General features: G+C 46.4%; 1 protein-coding gene across 1 annotated transcript in view; it reads left to right on the forward strand.

Annotated features, from left to right (window-relative positions):
* Positions 1-1,938: 1,938 nt before the first annotated feature.
* Positions 1,939-18,560, forward strand: part of LOC140695134 (uncharacterized) — a 31,199-nt gene continuing 14,577 nt past the window's right edge. Inside the window, exons 1-4 of the mRNA XM_072958031.1 lie at positions 1,939-1,972; positions 2,554-2,727; positions 3,148-3,320; positions 7,757-7,975. Of these exons, the coding sequence (XP_072814132.1) occupies positions 2,585-2,727; positions 3,148-3,320; positions 7,757-7,975 (535 nt within the window). The 5' untranslated portion in view covers positions 1,939-1,972; positions 2,554-2,584. The remainder of the gene's footprint in view (positions 1,973-2,553; positions 2,728-3,147; positions 3,321-7,756; positions 7,976-18,560) is intronic.

Here is an 18,560-nt window from a genome sequence, read left to right on the forward strand (position 1 = left end):
GCCTGCTCCTGAACATCAGCCAGAACCCACTTCTGCTCATTTTTGGCCAGCTAATACCTTCTAGCAACTTCCATTGCCTTCTTGGCATCAGTTTTTACATGGAAGGGTAGTGGCTAGAGAAGGAAATGTGTCCACATGACAGGTTTTTCATAAATAAAGTAGGAGTGGTCAAGAGAAGAAAACCTCAGGAATACGAGTGGAAGCAGGTCATTTAATATACCAAATGCGTACTTTCAATGTATGTTTGTGTTTCCGAGTCCACGCTTGTTCTACTCGTGCATTATAGGCCAACACATCAGGAGACAAGGATTTGGGGCAAGAAATAGCGGCTTTAATTTGTAAAGCCAGCGGAGAAGATGGTAGACCAATGTCCTGGAGAACCATCATCCCAAGTCAGAATTCAGGCTCTTCTTATATTAAAAAGGGGAAGCGGGAATGCTTGGTTGATGCAAACTTGGTGTATGAATTCTTTGTTTTTAGAATCCTTTGTTCTTGCAGCTCTTCACCTGGGTCAGATCCGTGTAAACCTCCAACAAGCAAATGTTATTTTCTATTCTGTATCTTGTTATCTTTATACGAATGGAAAAGTGATAATATCCTTCAAAGTCAGAGCCTTGAGAATAGGGTCTCCTGTATATTTCAGGATCTAGGCAACATTGTTTCACAAAAGGTGCAGAAACAGCAAGACTAAGCCTAGGAAACAGGGCACAGGTTTAAAGTCAAAGGAACAGATCTAATATGGAGTCAGATTTGTTCTTTCCTATTTCAGTAGTGCCATGGAGAAGGCACTGTGGGCAGCTTTCTGTAGGGTCCTGGAGGCTTTCTCTCTCAGCCTCTGTGCGCCTCTATTGAAAACCCGTCATCGCTATCTGGCCTGCTGGAAAACCAGTCCGCCTGTTTTGCCCTGAAGTTGTGTTCTGTTTATAACTCATCTCTACTCCTTGGAAAACAACTCAATAAAAACTCAGTTGGTTTCCCACCAGCCCTGAGCAGGGGTGAGGGATAGCATGTTATTATTTTATAAAAAAAATATATAAAAATGTTTTAAAACAGCACTGGGCACATAGGAGAGAGACAATCAATGCTTCCTGGCTTAAATCGAAAATGATGACTCAGTGAGTCTATGGCTGCTGTATTTGCTGAACTAGTTACTCCTTTGCTCCATTACACATTTATTTTAACTGAAAAAGAAATATATGCATATGGTTAAAAAAATTCAAACAGAGCAAAAAATACTCAAGTGAAAGAAGTTTTCCCTCATCCTCTGTTCTTACACGCCTCCCTGGAGATGCCAATGTTTACAATCCTTTGTGTGCTTTTCCAGATATGCTATGCAAGTTCCCACCAATGTATGTAAATTCCTTTAAAGTTTTACTTATTTTTAACTTTAAGGGATTTAAATCCTCAAGTGGCTTCTGCCACAGTAATAGAAAAGAAGAAATCTGACTCCATATTAGATCTGTTCCTTTGACTTTAACCCTGTGCTCTGTCTCCTAGGCTTCTTCTTGCTTGTAAAACAATGTTGCCTAGAGCCTAAAATATACAGGAGAGCCTATTCTGAAGGCTCTGACCTTTAAGGGTATTTAACACTTTTCCAATCATATAAAGATAACACGTTGCAGAATAGAAAATAACGTTTGTTTTGTTGGAGGTTTACAGGGATCTGACCCAGGGAGATAGCTGCAAGAACAAAGGATTCTAAAAACAAAGAATTCATACACCAAGAAGTTTGCAAAAACCAAGCACATAGGAAAGCAGTCTGAATTCTGACTTGGGGAGATGGTTTTCCAGGACATTAGTTTGCCATCTAGGTCTACAGAAACTTGCTATTCCATGTCCCAACACTTGGTCTCCCAACTTCCTGGCCTGTCCTGCACTGAGGAGAATGAATTTGGACTCAATAACACTTCTACCTACCTAGCAAGTTGGACACTGGGACTGAGGGCAGCTCTCCCACACACAGGGGCCTATGGTGAGCCCTTGATTATTCCCCGAGGTTGGGGTGTGGTTTACCCAGGAGGGATGGGGACTCTACACCAACACTCAGGCAGTCTGCTCCTTCTGGGGCTCTGACATTTTACCTCCCGCTCCCTGCCAGCCCAACATTTGGGACAGTGGAGCTAAGGCAGAGATCGTGCCTGCCTGTTTCCCAGCGTGTAAAAGGGGAATATGTACTCTTCCCAAGGTAGTTCTGAGAAACAACACCTGCGGGTGCTTGGTTCCCTGAGCAACAGTAAATCTAGCTCCTTGTGGGGGCAACGGGTATGATACCCGTAGGGTTTCTGCAGAGACCTTAGCTGGAGGGCTGGGCCAGGGACGTAAAATATGAGCTGTGGGCAATGACGGGTAAGAGAAGGGTGTATAGGCAGGACTGCTGCCTCCTTCGGGGTGCCACAAGAGGTAAAACGCTTTCTCCCCATCTCTGTTACTCCCCTCCCAATTCCAGATAACTGCCTTCCCTCTGCTCCTCCTGTCCATGTGTCTCCCTCCACTTTTCCCCGCCTCCCCTCCTCCTCCCCTATTCTCCCTCCCTCGGTTCCCCTTCTCTCTCAGGACCCAGAGCGGATCGCTGGCCCTCCTGCGCATGCGCAGTTGCTGCCAGCTGGACCGCGGGTTGGAAGCTCCAGCTCCGAGCCGGGGATCGGCCCCAATGGCTTCTCAGCTCTGTCGCCCTGTAGGCCTTTGGCTACTGCCTGGGGCCGGGGCCTCTGGCTGTGGAAGTGCAAGGTGAGGGGATATCGGGAAAGGGGTGAGGCGGCTGCGGGAGGGCGGTCGGCGTGTCACAGCCCCCCAGGGCGCCAGTCAGCGTGTGTTCAGCTGGATTGCTCGGGCCAGACCCCTCTGCCCGCGCCACCTGCCCCGGCGCCCCGGCCACAGCTGCCCAGGGCCAGGTGTGCCCCTGCCGCCTCTTGACCCAGCCGGGCTCCCCTCAGTCCGCGGCTGGCGTCCGCTTCCCCTCTCCCGCCCGCGAGTCCTCCCCTCCCGGGCTTCCTCTCCTAGGCCGCCGACCCGTCCCCACCACTGGGCGGGCTGTGTCCCGGGCGGGCGGGGTCTGCACACCCGGACGGGGCGGGCGGCTTGGGCTGGGGCTGGGGCTGGCCTCCGAGCGGGGCTGCAGCCCGCACCCCCCCTTTCCCTCCCCCCTAGGGCTGCCCTCCTTTCCCTTTCACCCTCCCTCAGGACCAGCTCAGTGGCGTGTGTGCTGCTCCCCGGACTGAGAGCCCCTGGCTGTAGCGCCCAGCTTCACCTGGTGGAGTCGGGAAAAGGGAGCATCAGTGCTGAGCAAGCTTCTGTCTCCTCCCTCAGTGTTTCTGCCGCAGGTAAGTATCTTGAACACTTTCAGGTGTTATGATGGCGGTGCTTGTTGATGTCACGTGTTTTTATAGTGAGAGGGATTAACAGTGGTGAAAGCAGGGCTTGGTTCTGTTAAAAATGAGCTGAAGGCATGAAGCTGTGATATCCTCCTTCCTTCCCTCTCCAAGGGTGAAACGTGTGACAGTCAATTTTAAAAAGATAGTTACAGTCCCTAGCTAGCCCAGCCCAGCTAGTGTGTGTTAACAGGAACAGCATCACCAGAGGCCTTGGAGACCCAGGGATATTGCAGTCCTAAAGAACTCCTGGCACAGTTTGGTTTGTATTGGTTTTTTGTTTTTCTTAAATTGTGGGACAGACTAGTGGTATAAAAAGAAAAATATTTGTCAAGAAATATTTTTTCATATAACAGCGTTATTGTGATATAGTTCACACACCATGAAGTACATCCATTTAAATGGTAAAATTCAGCAGCTTTTAGCATATTCACAGTTGTGCAACCATTATTATTCCAGAACGTTTTTATCACTTCAGAAAGAGCAGTGGAAATTAATGACCTATCCACCCCTCCCCAGTGGTGGTTCTAAAGAAATTTCTTGGCTAATCTTGACCATAAATTCACTTGTTACATTCCAAGAAAAATCTGGTAGGAATTCTAATCAGAATTGCAATGAATCTGTCTATCAAAACAGGAAGAATTAACGTCTTTATGGCACAAACTTCTTCTACCCATGAATATATTTCGGACCCTATATTTTCCTCTGTCCAGAGCCTGGCCCATGGGAAGTCCTCACTACTTGTTGGGCTTGTGAATGATGAGATTCTATACATCGTTAGTTGCAGCTGTAGCCTTTCACAGAAGAGAAAAGAAACCTCAGTGAAGCAAGTGACTCTCTGATGGTCAGAAAGAGTGACAGCCATTGCTGGAGTGATCCAGTGGACTTGGTGTTTACAACCAGAATTCTCCACCACCTACAGCTAAGGGGATTAGAGTGTTCTTTTATTTTTTCTTAATGGCGTTGCTTTTATTTTTACTTATTTTTTAAATTATTTTTTATTTAAGTGTAGTCAATTTACAATGTTAGTTTCAGGTGTACAGCAGAGATTCAGTTATAAACATATGCATATGTATATACATATGATTTAGATTGTTTTTAGTATAACTCATTACAAGAAATTGAATATAGTTCCCTGTGTTATATAGCAGGTCCTTGTCATTTATTTTATATTTACTAATTTGTATCTGTTAATCCCTCCTTTCCTGCCTGCTAAATACAGTTTGCTTTCTATGTCCATGAGTCCATTTATAGGAGCACCATTTTTCCTAGTAATATATGCTCTTTGGCTGCTTTCAGTTTCAGTAATTCCATCTTATCTGTGGGCGCTTTTCTTCTGGTTGCCTTTATGTGGTTTGCACACGTGGTAATAGAGATCTTTATTTGGGAGAACTCCAGGTCTCGTGTAGTCCCTGGTACAGAATGCCCACTGAATTGATGATTGAACTGGGAAAAAAGCACAGTAAATGCTGGAATTTCCACTATGGTTGAGAATTCCAGGTTTCAATAACCTGTTTAGACAACCTTACTATTGGCTGCACCCATACTGGGTAATTTGGTGGAAATTCATGGTATGGTGGTGTAGAGACGGGACCTTATATTCTTCTTCTCTTTCTATTTTCTAACACTCATTTTCCTGGGCCTTCCAGATCCTCCCCCAGAAGTGCCCAGGGCTGGCTTAGTGCTGCACTGAGGCAATATTTGTTAATAACGCCCTTTCCTCTTCTCCTCTGAGCCTCCGTTTCTTTCTGTGCACAATGAGCGCTTAGACTAGATAAATACTTTTCAGTTTCTTTTAAAGCCATGTTTCCTTTGAGAAACAGAAAATGCAAATATCTCCTCTCAACCCAACCCTTTAGATTTTGGTATGTCCTCCAAGGAGTGACATAGCTCTTTGTGAAAAATTGATGTGATTTTGATTGCAGGTGACACAGAAAAGACTCTTCAGAGATTTATTGCAGGGAGAGGGCAGGAAAGAGGCAGTATGTGACACTTTCTAGTGTGAGCAACGGAGCAGGGACTTGGATTTAAATACGGTGTCTGACGTGGCCTCTCTCTAATCTTGTAGAATGTGATAAACTTCTCTACCTCAGTTTCTTGATGTGTCAAGTTGGGGTGATAATATTTTAAGGCTTCTGTGAAACATTATACAAATAAGACATTTGTGTCTCGGTAGAAACAAGATCTGCTAGGGATTCAGGGATTTGTTTAAAAAAAATTCTTGTCCATAGCACTCTGTCTGTGTGTATTTAGACGTTCCTGGTGGGTGAGGGTGAGTCTAAAGTCCATTGTGGGACAGGTGGCCCATATTTCTCCGTGTCCCAGTTTACCCCCTCCTCCCCAGTCCTCTTCCTCAGTCCAGGATGAAGTTCCCTAGTAGATTTACACAGAGGTCTTGTGGAAATGGCTTTTCATTTTATTGTTTCACCAAGAAGGGCTGCCATCATGATCTCTGTGGTCAGGTTTTGAAGGGCTGCCATCATGATATCTGGTAAGAATTCTATGCAATTTGGAGTTCCAATTTAATGAAAAGAAAAAAATTACAAATAGAGAATTAGAACAAGGGTGGTGACAGGGGCTCTTTTAAGTGGACACCATTAGCTTTGTTAGCTTCAGGTGCTGTGGCCTGTTGCCACGAGGACCCATCCTCTTGCTCTGAAGTTGGAGGGACTAGTGGGCTCAGTGGGAATGTTAACTGAGTGTATCTCATGGGCTGGGCATTGTCCTATTTGTACTGTGTGTTCCTTATTTGAGACAGTGAGCTCACCTAACCTCGATAACCTCTTTAAAATATTAGACTTTTAATTTTGAGATGTAATGTAGATTCCCATGTGGTAGTAAGAGATTATATGGAGAGGGCCTATGGGCCTTTTGCCCAGTTTTCTTAATGGTTCCATCTTGCAGTGTTGGGGTACAATTCATTACTGACTCACTAACAATTTGAGGTTTGTGTTATTGCCCTTATTTCTATTCACGATTAAACTGGGGCTTCGAGAAGCACGCAGGCCTGTCCAGGTCACCCACATTGTTAATGCAGAGTTGGGTGAACGTGGGCTTGGGATTTCCAGGCAGTACCATTATGATGGTTTGTGGCAGGGAGCAGCATTCACTTTGCTTGTTTATTCATTCATTCAACAAACATTTATTGAGTAAACTCTGTGGGTCAGATGCTTTCATAGAGTTATCTGATTCTTCAGCAGTACTGAGAATCAGGTAATGTTTATATTTTTTAATCTGAGAAAATTAGCTCTGAGAGGTTATAACCCCCCCAAAGGAAGTATAACTCATAAAGGAGGGATAGAACATGTGTACAGTCACCTCCTTTTATGCAGGTGGTACCCTATGCATTTTACATTTTCAAACATCCGTAATCCAGATATATTCTTGTAAGGCAAGGCTTTTTTTTTTAATTGAAGTATAGTCAAGTTTACAATGTTGTGTCAATTGCAAGGTGTTTTTTGACTTTTGAATTAAAAAATACTTTTTCAGCTGGGTAATTAGGTGTATTTACTTGTTTCATTTTTAAAATGAGGTACTGGGGTTTGAACCCAGGACCTCGTACATGCTAAGCATATGCTCTACCAATGAACAATACCCTCTACCCCAAGGCAAGTTTCCTTATCCATTATTATGAAGCTTAGGAGTTCAAATAAATTGAATAGGAATCCAGATCTTTTGATCCTACTGTGGTCCTTTTCTTTATATTCTGCTGAAGGGGGTTGGGGAAGCATTTCCTTTGTTCATTTCTTTATTCAGCATTTTTGAGCAGTGACTTTGCATCAGGGCCTTGCTAGGTGCTTGGAAATAGAAAATAAGAAATGACCTTTCTCTGCAGAGGCAGGAAGCCTAGACCAAAAGCTGGGTAATGTGATCGAGCTACAGTAGCCATATGCAGACTCTGAGGACAAACTGTACCCTTGGATTTGCTTTGGCTTCCCTTGTCTTCTGGCTGGTACACACCAGGTCACCGCAACCCAGATGGGCCCGTAGCACACAGCAGAGAATGTACCTCGATCTCCTCCCCCTCTCGGCAGGGCCTGCAACATGAGCATCCCTGACTACGTGCAGTGTGCTGAGGACCACCAGACTCGTCCCGTTGTGGTCCAATCCATAGAGATCATCTCAGAGGAGAATTTCTTTTGCATCTATCAGCTACTCACCTCGGTTAGCCATATCAGCCCTTGTGGCTCCCAGTGGACACTCTGTATCCACTACAGGCACCGCTATGTGCCCGAGAATCGGTGGAGCGTCTTCCAGAAACACCCCAAGGTCGTGGGCCTTGTCACCATTACCGAATGTCTCTCTGCCAAGGCCTTCGAGAAGCTCCACATGCAGAGGAGCTGTATGGCACATCGCTTAATGACTCTCAGCTTTTTGTCTTTGTGCAGCATGGGGAGGTAGCCGAGCAGACGCGCACCGACGTTGCCTTCAATCTAAGAGTACTGCAGGGTGGTGGAGAAGAGGATCGAGGACTTCACTGAGTCACTCTTCGTCTTGCTCAAGTCCAAGTGGCTGGATGGTGGCCCCAAGAATTCTGGGGACAAGATCCCCCTTCCCTACATCCCGTTTGAGAAGGAGGACTTCATGGGACTGGACACAGACAGCAGGTAAGTTTACCTGGAAGCCAGTCCACCTTGGCTGTGTGCTGGATTGCTTCCCTACATCCAGAAAGGGATCAGCAAGGAAGAAGTCAATCTTGTAGCCAAGGGGGGATGGAGATGCAGCCCGCCGGTTTCCAGACATTTCAAAGTGAATCCGCCTTTATTTCAGAGAGATCCTTTTAGGGTTAGTGTGGACACTTACTCCCGCTTTACAGCCAGGAACATGGTGGGACCCCTGGAGTTGCTGTCCAATAAAGTAGCCAAAGCCACTGATGCTAGGAGCACTGGGGAGGAGGCTGGACTCAGCTGAGATGTGCTGTAGGTCAAATGCACATCAGACGCTGAGGCTTGTCTAGTAAAAGTACATAAACTATCTCTTTACTTCCTATATTGATTACATGTCAAAATAATAGTATTTTACATACAGTAGATTAAGTAAGATCTGTTCTTAAAATCACATTCTAGTATTTGTTTTTTGTTTGTTGGTTTGTTTCTTTGTTTCAAATTTTAAACGTGGCAACTGGGAAACTTTCTTTACATGGCTCTCATTTCATTTCTGTTGGGCAGCCTGTCCTGGTACATGCTCATCCCTTTGCTTATAGATGAGATGCTGAGCCCCGAGAGGCAGAACGAGGCGCTGGTTGAGCTGCGGCTGGAGCCGCTGTCACCTGCCTCCCAGGCCCAGCACCTTTTCAGCTCAGGCCGTCTCTTCCTGCCCGACAGCCACCATGCCAAGTTAGGACATCAGAAACACCGCCAGGGACTTCCTAATGAACTCCTTATGCAGGGAAAGGCGTATCACGGTGTATGGGACAGAGCAGGGAAATGTTCATTCCCACTTTGTCCCTGTGATTAAGTCAATGGCCCCACTTTGCCTCGGAAGTACAGATGAGCTCTTCTGGGCTGCCTACCCCCCACCTTCTGCTCTGTTTCCCCATATATCTATTGTGTTGTCCCTCGGGCTGAAGAGGGTGAGATGCCTTTGCCGAGACGCGGTCCCCCTTTGCTGGGGTGAGTGAGGGAAGCTGTGTCCCCCCGGCCTACGGCCTCGGTCCTTGAGTCTGGAGAGGGCTCATGGTGGTCCCACAGGTGGCGGTCAGAAGACCTGGCATGTGCTACCGGGCCCGCTTTGGAGGTGGTGCTCTGTGATTCTTGAACTTACCTAAGATCAGATCCTACTTTCTGGTTGTTGGTAAGTTGGAGGAGAAGATGCTAGAGAATTGATAAAAAGAATGTCTAGACCAGCCCTGTGAGTGAGAAGCACAGGGGACACTAGTCCCACCTGCGAGAGCCCACCTAGCAGGCTCTGGATGAATTTTCTGTTCCTCCCCGGAAATACCTCTATGGCTTAAGGAAGAGGAGAGGCATGTCGTAGCCATGATCTGTACTTGTCCTCACAGGGCCCTGTGATCTATATGCTCGCACTCCCCATCTGCTTCTTGGAGATGAGTTGACATGTTTAGGAGCCTGGGCACTGCTGAGGGCATAGCTCCCAGCACCGTGCTACACAGAGTCTGGCTCTGTTCACCTCACCTGTCAACTCCTGCTGAGGCCCCAGACATTAGTCAAGGTAGGTGCATCAGCGAAACCTAAGCAGGGACCACCTTCTCCCCCTGGGCAGAGTGGTGAGTGAGCAGTGGAAGCCTGGAGCCCTGCCCCAGCCCCCACGCCAGTGCCACTTCTTTTGTCATAGGAGGCACTGGTGATATTTTTGCTCAACAAATGCTTGTCTCTGAGTCTGCAGACCCACCAGAGAATGCCAGCTTGTTTTTGCCTTTGAACTCTGCCCTTGGGACTTGGCGGAGTAGCCGGATGTGTACTTAGCCCACAGTGGTTCAGCGCATTAAACCTGCCTCCTTGTGGGTCTGTCTATTGTGGTACCATAAGGGCTCAGCCAGCATCTGAACGTCATTGAGATAACGCGGCCAGTGAGCTAGGGTCAAGCAAATTCTCCTCCAGTCACTTTTACCCCATTGTTTCTTTTACTATTCCACAGTCATTAATTTTTTAAACAATGCTTTGGTGCAGGAGCAGAGCCTCATTCTCTCCTGCTACTCTTGGTGGAAGTGAGTAAAACGGTCCAGACTGAAATGCGACAACAATTTGTAGCTCAAAAGCTGCCTAGACGCTTGTAGGTCGAATTTTGGTTAGGGGAGCTGAACACGTTGTGGTCCCCCGGCAGCGCCGCTCCCCTCAGGCCCCTGCTTTCCCTTGAGCAGGAGGTGAGGTTGGGCCTCACCATCCCCGCGTCCCTGGCCTCACACACTCACATAAATTCTTGTACATGCAGTCAAAATCATTTTTGTTCTTGTGTGATTCTAATTTTCTCTTGTTCCTCTTTTCCTTTTTCTTTACTCCTTTTTCACTTGTACTGCCCAGTGAGCATGTTGTTGCTTCTGAAAATGTGGGCTGTGCACACCCTGCATTGGAAATAGCCATATTGCCCTCCGTACAGTCTCCATCACTTTAAAAAGCAACAACTTAACAGCTGTTTTGATCCATCTATTATCTTAGTCATTTTTTATTTTCTAATTTTTTGGAATATTTGCTTTGTTAGCTCATCACCCACTGGTGTTTGATACCTGTTGAAATCCTTGCTTTTGAGGAACATGTTTGGTCCTCCTTTTATTTGGTGACAAATGCGCCCTTATTAAATTTGTTTCATTGTTTTGAAGAAGTAAGATGCGAATTGATTTTGTCGGGTGCTCAGGGATTCTTTTCATGGAGTATTTAAACTTGTAAGGTCAAACTCTGCAGCATTTTGCTCGATTCCTGCTTTTACACAAACGTGCTCGGCACGCGTTCCTGGCTGTCGCTGTGTGACGTGCATGACGGCGCTTCCTGGCCGTCATGATGAAGTGGCCGCCACGGAGGTGACAGCTGCAGGGGACGCTGTTGGAGGAAGCGGTCACCGTTTGGTTCTTTAATTTTTTTTTTTTGCATTCAACTTCCCCGTGCCATTTACTTTACTTTGCCTTCATAAAGGGGCAGAATTGGGTCTAAAATCCATGACACTATTTGTTCCCTTTACGAGGCTGGTTTTTCTGGGTATCAGGACAACATGACCTTCTCCTAAGTAGCTGGCTCACCTGGATCTGTTGAACACAGGGACAGCTAAAAGGGCCGTAGCTTCCTCTCTACTCCAGCCAGTGGGCATTCAGAGCTGGGTCTGTGGTTTGCCTCAGCAGCCGTGCAGACCTCCCTGCCCCGGCCTTTACTTTTAACCCATGTTGGCAGTAAAGAGTTGAATCCGTTTCTGTTGCAGCTGACATCCACCACTGACAGCCGTGTCGTTAGTTTGTGGTAGTCAGTCTCCAACACCCCAGACAACCGTGAAGGAAGATGATTTGGCCGACCTAGGACCCTGGATTCTCACCCTCACCATGGTTCATCTCACCCGGTGGAAGGGTTTGGCCACCACCATCATGCTGACCATGAGGCCTTGTTTCTCCTTTCATGCTCTGGTCCAAATGTGGACACTTCATTTTTCACTGAATTTGTCTCTCTTGAGACAGGCCAGAATATCTGAATGAGTCCATCACATTCTGGGTGGGGAACAGAACAGAAGTAAGTGTCGCAAGTAGATGGAGTCTAGGCTGTCCGGGTTGGCAAATGCAGGCTGGGATCTGTGATGGCTGGGCTGTACACTGGACACAGGCCTTTCCCGTGGCTCCTGAGAGCCCATGAGTTGAAGTGATAACAGCCTTGTGTGGATTCCCCCATCCTCATCTGCTCATTGGCAAGTGTGTCTGCTAATTAGGAGCTCCCCCAGACCTCGGGCCCTTCAAAGCTCAGACCACGGGAAAATCTTGAGTCCCTTCTCCTGGGCCTCCTGTGTGAGAATCCAGTGCCTTCTGAGGTGAACAGCAGCAGGAGATGCCTCCCCCTCCAGGGAGCACCCTACGGAGGACTGTTAGTGCACCATGCTGTGAGCTTGTGTGTTTCCGGCCATGGTCCCTACAGAACTACAGTTGAGATGGGCTTATTGATGGAAATAACAGGACTGATTCCAGGGCAGGGCCTGGGGGAGGGAACAGTGGAAATTGAATGTGACCTCAGACACCTCGGTGGGTGCTGGGGCTGTTACTAAAATGGGGAGTCTGGGAGATACCTGCCAGGAATGGAATTCCAGAGTAAATGGTGGACATGAGGCATTTTTAAGATGCCATTTGTCATCCAAATTAGGACTTCAAAGAGGCACTCGGGTCGATGAGCCTGGGGCTCAGGTGAAGGAGCCGGACTAGAGATACACGTTGGGAGTCGTCATTCTTAGCTGGTGTTCACAGCCTTGCATGTGAATTAGATCATCTCGAGAGCTGCAGACTGAGGCTGAGGGGGGGCAGGGCTGTGTCTTGGTTGGAGGAAAGCCCAGACCATACAGCTTTGGTGTGTCAGTCAGTGGCGTTTGCCATTTTCAAAGCAATGCCAGTTATCCTTAAGGGGCCAGGGGCTGGGCAGGGCCAGCCAGGAAGAAATCTGAAGGGAGGGTCGTGGCCACGTGTGCGTCTTGGGAAGGTGCAGAGTCTGCAGGGTACGGGAGGGTAGACTCCTCAGATGCTAGAGTTGCAGTGAGGAATGGGGAGAAGTTAGTCACAATCACCTGTGAGGGAGGGAGGGAGGTCTAGGGAGCCCCACCTTACCGGACTCGCTTTCCCATGAACAGAAGGCAGTCAGACAGAGGATCTGAGGTGAGAAGGGATGGGCACTGGGAGGGGAGCCAACCTGGAGAATGGTGCTTGCAAAATTCTGGAATAGTCTCCCTGAAAAATAGAGTTAAAAATACCCAGACTCTTAAGAACATTGTTAGTGACTTGGGAGGAGGCAGTTGTTTTTCTGGCCTCCTAAGGGTAAGGCATGTATCCAGGGATACACAGAAGATACGGGCAGTCTGTTCCGGGGGCTTGATCGTTACCGGGGGAACAGTGCAAGTTTAAAGGGGGAAAAGGGCAGCGGAGGGAAACTAGCCAGGCCCCGTGTCAGGTACCAGTCGGCCGCCCTACTTGCGTGTTGCATTCACATCCATGCCTCCCAGGTGGGCGCTGACAGCCCCCTTTTGGGGATTGGGAAGCCTTCTCAGAGGGGTTAAAGAATTGGTCCATTTAGTGACTAGTAAATGCTGTAGCAGGATTCAAGCAGGGCCTTGTCAGAATTCAAGGGCATGTTCTCTCTACTGTTTCCAGTACTTCCCTGTTATACCTGGAATGGTGAAGTGGGTCAGTTTTGGAGCCTTTCAGAAAAAGTATGATTTAAGCGCCTCTGGACTGTTTCACAAAGCTCAGCATTCTTTGATGGTTCTGAAGCACGCAGTGATTTTCGCCCCAGAGAGGTAACGTCTAACTCCTTTGATGATGACGTGGTTGCAAATGGTGTACAGGTGCAAAACCAGACTTTGCAGCTTCTGAAGGGAAACTCTCCAGTTCTCCCTTGGTCGGCTTTCTTCCTCGGGATGTATCTGTGCTGCAGCATAGGCCTGAGCTTTCCATATGGAGTGAGAGTTTAATATCCGATGTTAGCATAAAACGGTCAGATGAAGAAAATCGACGTTGACAATTTATTTTTGGGTTTCATTAGTCAAAATATACTATCAGTTAATGGCCCATATAGCAAATGAAATTGAGTACAGGACATTGCATTTCTTACTTTCTATTTAGAGTTCTCTTACAGAATAATGTTGCCTGCTTTGGAACATCAGCTCCACCACTCACGGCACCTATCAGTGTGTTGGTGTGATTGCATTTACAGAGTGAATGTAATCTGGGCTTCCTCAGCCCCAAACACTTCAGTGCAGAATCACGGGCTGTAGACGTCTGTTAGTCACGCAAATACTTCTAAAATTATATGATTCCAGAAAAGAAAGAAGAGAGAGAGAGAGATTGCCTTTATCAAATTTCCTTTCAGTTCTAAATGAAAACTGTTGTTGAGCAGCTCTGGTTTCCTTTGGATAAGAATATATACATTTCTTTGCATGTAACCTGGGTTTTGGGCTAGAACACCAAGTTCTTGCTGTCCACAAGCCACAAAAATAGTAGCCAAATTGCACACGTGTGAAATAGTTTATACCTTTTTCTGAGAAAGTATCCTTGAATTTGGGACTTGGGCTGTGATTTCTGCTTTTTGCTTCCCCCACCTGTCTTGTAATCTCTCACTCCTTCCCACGTGGTTCCCAAGTGTTCGTGGTCTCAAAGGAGCGGGCAAACACCCAGTTGGTCACCATGTACTGCTGCTATAGATAGAGCCCAGACAAGACCTAAAGGACATTATCAGAGAGGACTTCCTGGAAGAAATGGGCTGTACATTCAGTTGTGAGGACAGAGTAAGAGTCAGCCAGGAGAAGGAGTCAAGAATGTGTCTCAGATCGCAGGGGCAGCCCGGGCAGAGGCCTGGAGGCTTTTGGCGTGGGGACCCGGGGAGAGTGCCCTGTGCGGTCCAGGGTGGAGGGAGCCCCTGCTGGGGAGGACACTGGAGAGAGTCCGGGGTGTAGGGCTTTGGAAGAAGTTGAGTTTTACTAGAACTGACACAGTAGGCAGTGAAGGGTGTCAACAGAAGTGACCCTCAGGAAAGGTACTTCTGGTTTTGCTTCTGATATACTACAGACAAAAGGGTCGGGACGGGCGAGAGCAGGTATGTCTGTCCCTTTGAGATCCAACCCGTCATTCATTTATTCATAACACGTGCACTTCAGTGAGTCTAGGGGAGAGAGAGTGTAGCCACATAAATAAGCAAAATGTATTTGCTTCTTGAGAGCTTAGCGTTGTCAGTTAGCCTAGAATGTTCTAGGAAGAGAGGAACAAATTGTGGAGGTTGGAGGGAGGGAAGGCTTCCTTGGGAAACAGTCAAAATGAACCTGGAGGCAAGTGGGAAGTAGGAGCAGGTCAGGGGGCTCCTGAGGTCACTGGGGACCTATGTACTGAGATGAGGCTGGGCGAGCAGGGTCTGGGGTGGGGCTAGAACCCTACCAGGGAGCCTCTGAACTGTTTGAAGTGGGGTTGATGTAATCAAATTTGTGCTTTGGGAAGGCTGTCGTGGCTTTGTGTGTGTGTGTAGCGGGGAAGAGGTGGAGGGTGCCACCAACTGGGGGATCATTTGAAGACCATTCACAGGCTGGGATATGGGCTTCGGGGCTACTTGGGGACGGCAGGGGCAGTGTGGATGCCGGCTTTTCTTATGGGGGACTTGTTAGCGGGGCTGCCCTAGAGGCACCTTGTGGCTGGAAGAAAACTGATGGAGGCTGCCAGGGGGACATTCCTCTTCTCTCTTTCCATGCCTAGTGTGATTATCTTAGCTCAGCCAACATTTGGAACAAAAGAGCTAATCTCCAGGGTTGCCCAGGCCTTTGTAGAGCTCCTTCGAGTGAGATCTGATAGGATTTAGGTTTGTGTTCAGATCTGGATGTTCACTTAGCTAGAAACGTCCTGTCATTTCGATTTCCATAGGGGTTTTTATTCCTGATAAAGATTGCTTTCTTGGTGAGAGGAAAATTATTACAGCTGTTGTCTTTTTCAAAAAAAATCATATGTTTTAAGAGCTTTAATATTCAAAAGAATAGGAATATATAAAATATTTAAGGAAGTCTTTGGTGTGGTTTCTTTGCTTTCTGAGCTAATGTGGACTTAGAGCCTTTGTATTACTTAATAGCACATCCTTGTCAGTATTTAAAGAGCTGTTAGTGAGCACCCCAGGCCCCACCTCTCAAAGAATCGTTAAAGTTTGCTCTGAAATAGTGAGGTCATAAACATCTTGTTTTCAGAAATCAAAAGGTTTTAAATACGCACCATAGCTCCATTTATAAAATAATAATAAGTTCAAAATTAAGAAAATGGAGGATAATTGATTTTTTTAAAGCCTAAACATAAACTTTCTTGTGCTAATTTTGCAACTGGAAATTTTGAAAAGAAAAATCCTACTGCAATATCATCTACGTGGTATATATATATGAGTTTCACGTTTGAAATGTAACTGCGCAGTGGTTTTCAAAGTCAGGAGCATTCCAGCTCAAATACTGGCAGTGGTGGCTGCTGGTTTTCAATGGAAGAGCCTAAATTTGCCTTCTTAGCTTTTTTTTTTTTTTTGTACTGAGAAGGTTGAGTAGTGCTTTGCCAGCATGATTTTCGGGCAATTTGAGGGCAGCTGTCGTGTTCCAGCAGTGAGATATTTCCATGCATTTTATTTTCTGGACATCACCAGGGCACATGTGGGGTTTGTGCCTGCAGGCTGGAATGCTGCAGGACTCCCTAATCCATCACCATTATGTCCTGGTGCTGCTCCGGTCAGTGAATGATTTTCTGTGACTTGGAGGTAATGTGGTCTGATGGTGATGATCAGACGTGCAGTTAAATGCTATTAATTGAAATAAGAGTAACCTAGAAACATTGCTCTAACAATACAGGATGAGGGAGGAGGATTGGCTGAGCTGCTTGCAGTGGGATGTCTTCTCAGGTGACTCCCTCACCGTGATTCCTGCCAATATCCGCCCCAGCCCTGCACGGTAGTCCTGCCGAAGCAAGCAAGCACTTTGCTCAGAAACGCACTGAATTTCCTTGCGCCTCTGTTTGTTGGCTTTTTTTTGAAAACACATTTTGCCCTTTGCTTAAATGCCATCCATGCTAGTCACCCCTTACACTCATTCTTCTGGACCTCGTCCATACATAGCTGCTGAATGGATGAACAGAATGTAGTATCTCCATGTAGTGGAACATTATTCACACGTAAGAGTGAATAAAAAAGAAAAAAAAAAGAGGAAAATGAAAAATGCCACCTGTTTTGGGAAGTCCACCCTGACTGTTCAACCCACACTTTTCCCTTTGAAACACAATCACTTATGCTCCACTCTACTCTTTTTGATAGTACTTACCACCTTCTAATAATCTTTAACGTTTCCAAAAAAAATAAAAAATAAAGAGATGCTGATGCCACTTCAAAATATACAAGCCTTGCTAACAGCATGTTAATTGAAAGGAAGCAGACACAAACGGCCAGATATTGTTGATTTCAGTGATCTGAAAAGCCCAGAAAAGGCACATGCAGAGGCAGAGAGCAGGTGATGGTTGGAAGGGGCTGGGTGGAGGGGGATTACGGAGTGAATGCTAGTGATAGGGGGATTCTTTTGGGCTGATGAAGTGTTCTGGAAATAGAAGGTGTTGAGGGCTGCACAACTGTGATTGTGCAGAAGACTGCTGAGCGCTGTGTCTGGGAGTGCCTGTTGTTGGGGCATCTTTATTTTGTTCACATCCTGCAATGTGAAGGGCCATCTTCTGCTGTGGTCATTCTAATCCTGTGAGTGGTGAGGGTCAGGGCTTTGTAGAGTCCTGTTTCTTTTCTCCCTCTGGCTGAGTGTAGGCAAAAAAATTTAAGCCTGAGAAAGTGCTCCATCTACAGAAATGTCTTTCAGTTTTGCCTGGTGTAAAAATCTTGAGAGCTTTTAACCGTTGAGGCTAGTCTGTGGGGGTAAATAGCCTATGAAGCCTGGGTGAGCCCGGGAAGAGCCGCACTTCCCTCCCAGACACGGGTGGGGATTTCACCCCCTTTCAGGCAGTGAAGGGCCCAGACCCGTGGGCAGACTTGACAATCGTGAATATTTACGTGTATCCGCTGCTTCATCTTGGATATTAATTTCAAGCTGAGTCAGTTTGTGACGGCAGCCTCATCCTACAGCAGGAATTTATAGTATCTGCTCTTTGAGGTGAAGACCTGACAGACTTGATTATTTAACAGTCTGCTTTGAATTGATATCTCAGATTCCTTTGTCAAAAGCAAAACAGCAGAAATACAGACGTCCTTTAATTCCAATGTGGCCTGGAACGGGTTTAGTGTCTGTGCCTCAGTGGCCTTATCTGCGGGTGGGGAAGATGATAACAGTGCTTCCCTCAGAGGAGCTGGTGAGGGGAGAGTGAGAAGCACAAATGGAGGACTTACACGAGATGCTCATAAATGACCGAATTTAGTGCTCTCCGCCTGGTGAGGCCTTAGGGGTAGAGATGTCAGAACAGAGCAGTCCTAGCCGGAGCTCGATACGTGATGGTAGCTGTTATGATCAGTATCACCACTGTGGGTTATCAGGTAGTTTTAAGACTTGGTAATATGATTTCATGAATAATGTTAAAAGACTAGACATCTCAGATCCAGTTTACATAGTCCTCAAGATTTCTTCTGAGAATTGGATGGTTTCTTCCCTATCTTAAATCTGAGATGAGTCTCTAAAAATTTCCGTATTCCTCCACCCTTTTGCTTTAATTCTCTATTTCTTAAAAAACAAAGTTTTTAGATGGAGTTACTGGGGACTGAATTGAGGGCCTCATGCATGCTAAGCACATACTCTCCCAAATGAGGTATAATCTCTTCCCTGATTTTTTTTTTTAAATTTACATCTTAATTTTCAGAGGTTAGAGGCCTCTAATTATTTTTCTGGAGACTTGTCCATGAACCTGTAAATCTACAATTAATGGACAAAATTTGGTTTATTAAAAAAAAATCTATAGAATATTCTACAGTCCACCCAAAAGGAAATACTCATGGACTTAAAATGTTTCTCCTTTAAGGTGATTTCTCCTGTTTGGTCGAGCTTAATTTGTTAACAGCCATCCTCATCATCATA

Source organism: Vicugna pacos, unplaced genomic scaffold (assembly GCF_048564905.1).
Source record: "Vicugna pacos unplaced genomic scaffold, VicPac4 scaffold_152, whole genome shotgun sequence".
Taxonomy (NCBI): Eukaryota; Metazoa; Chordata; class Mammalia; order Artiodactyla; family Camelidae; genus Vicugna; species Vicugna pacos.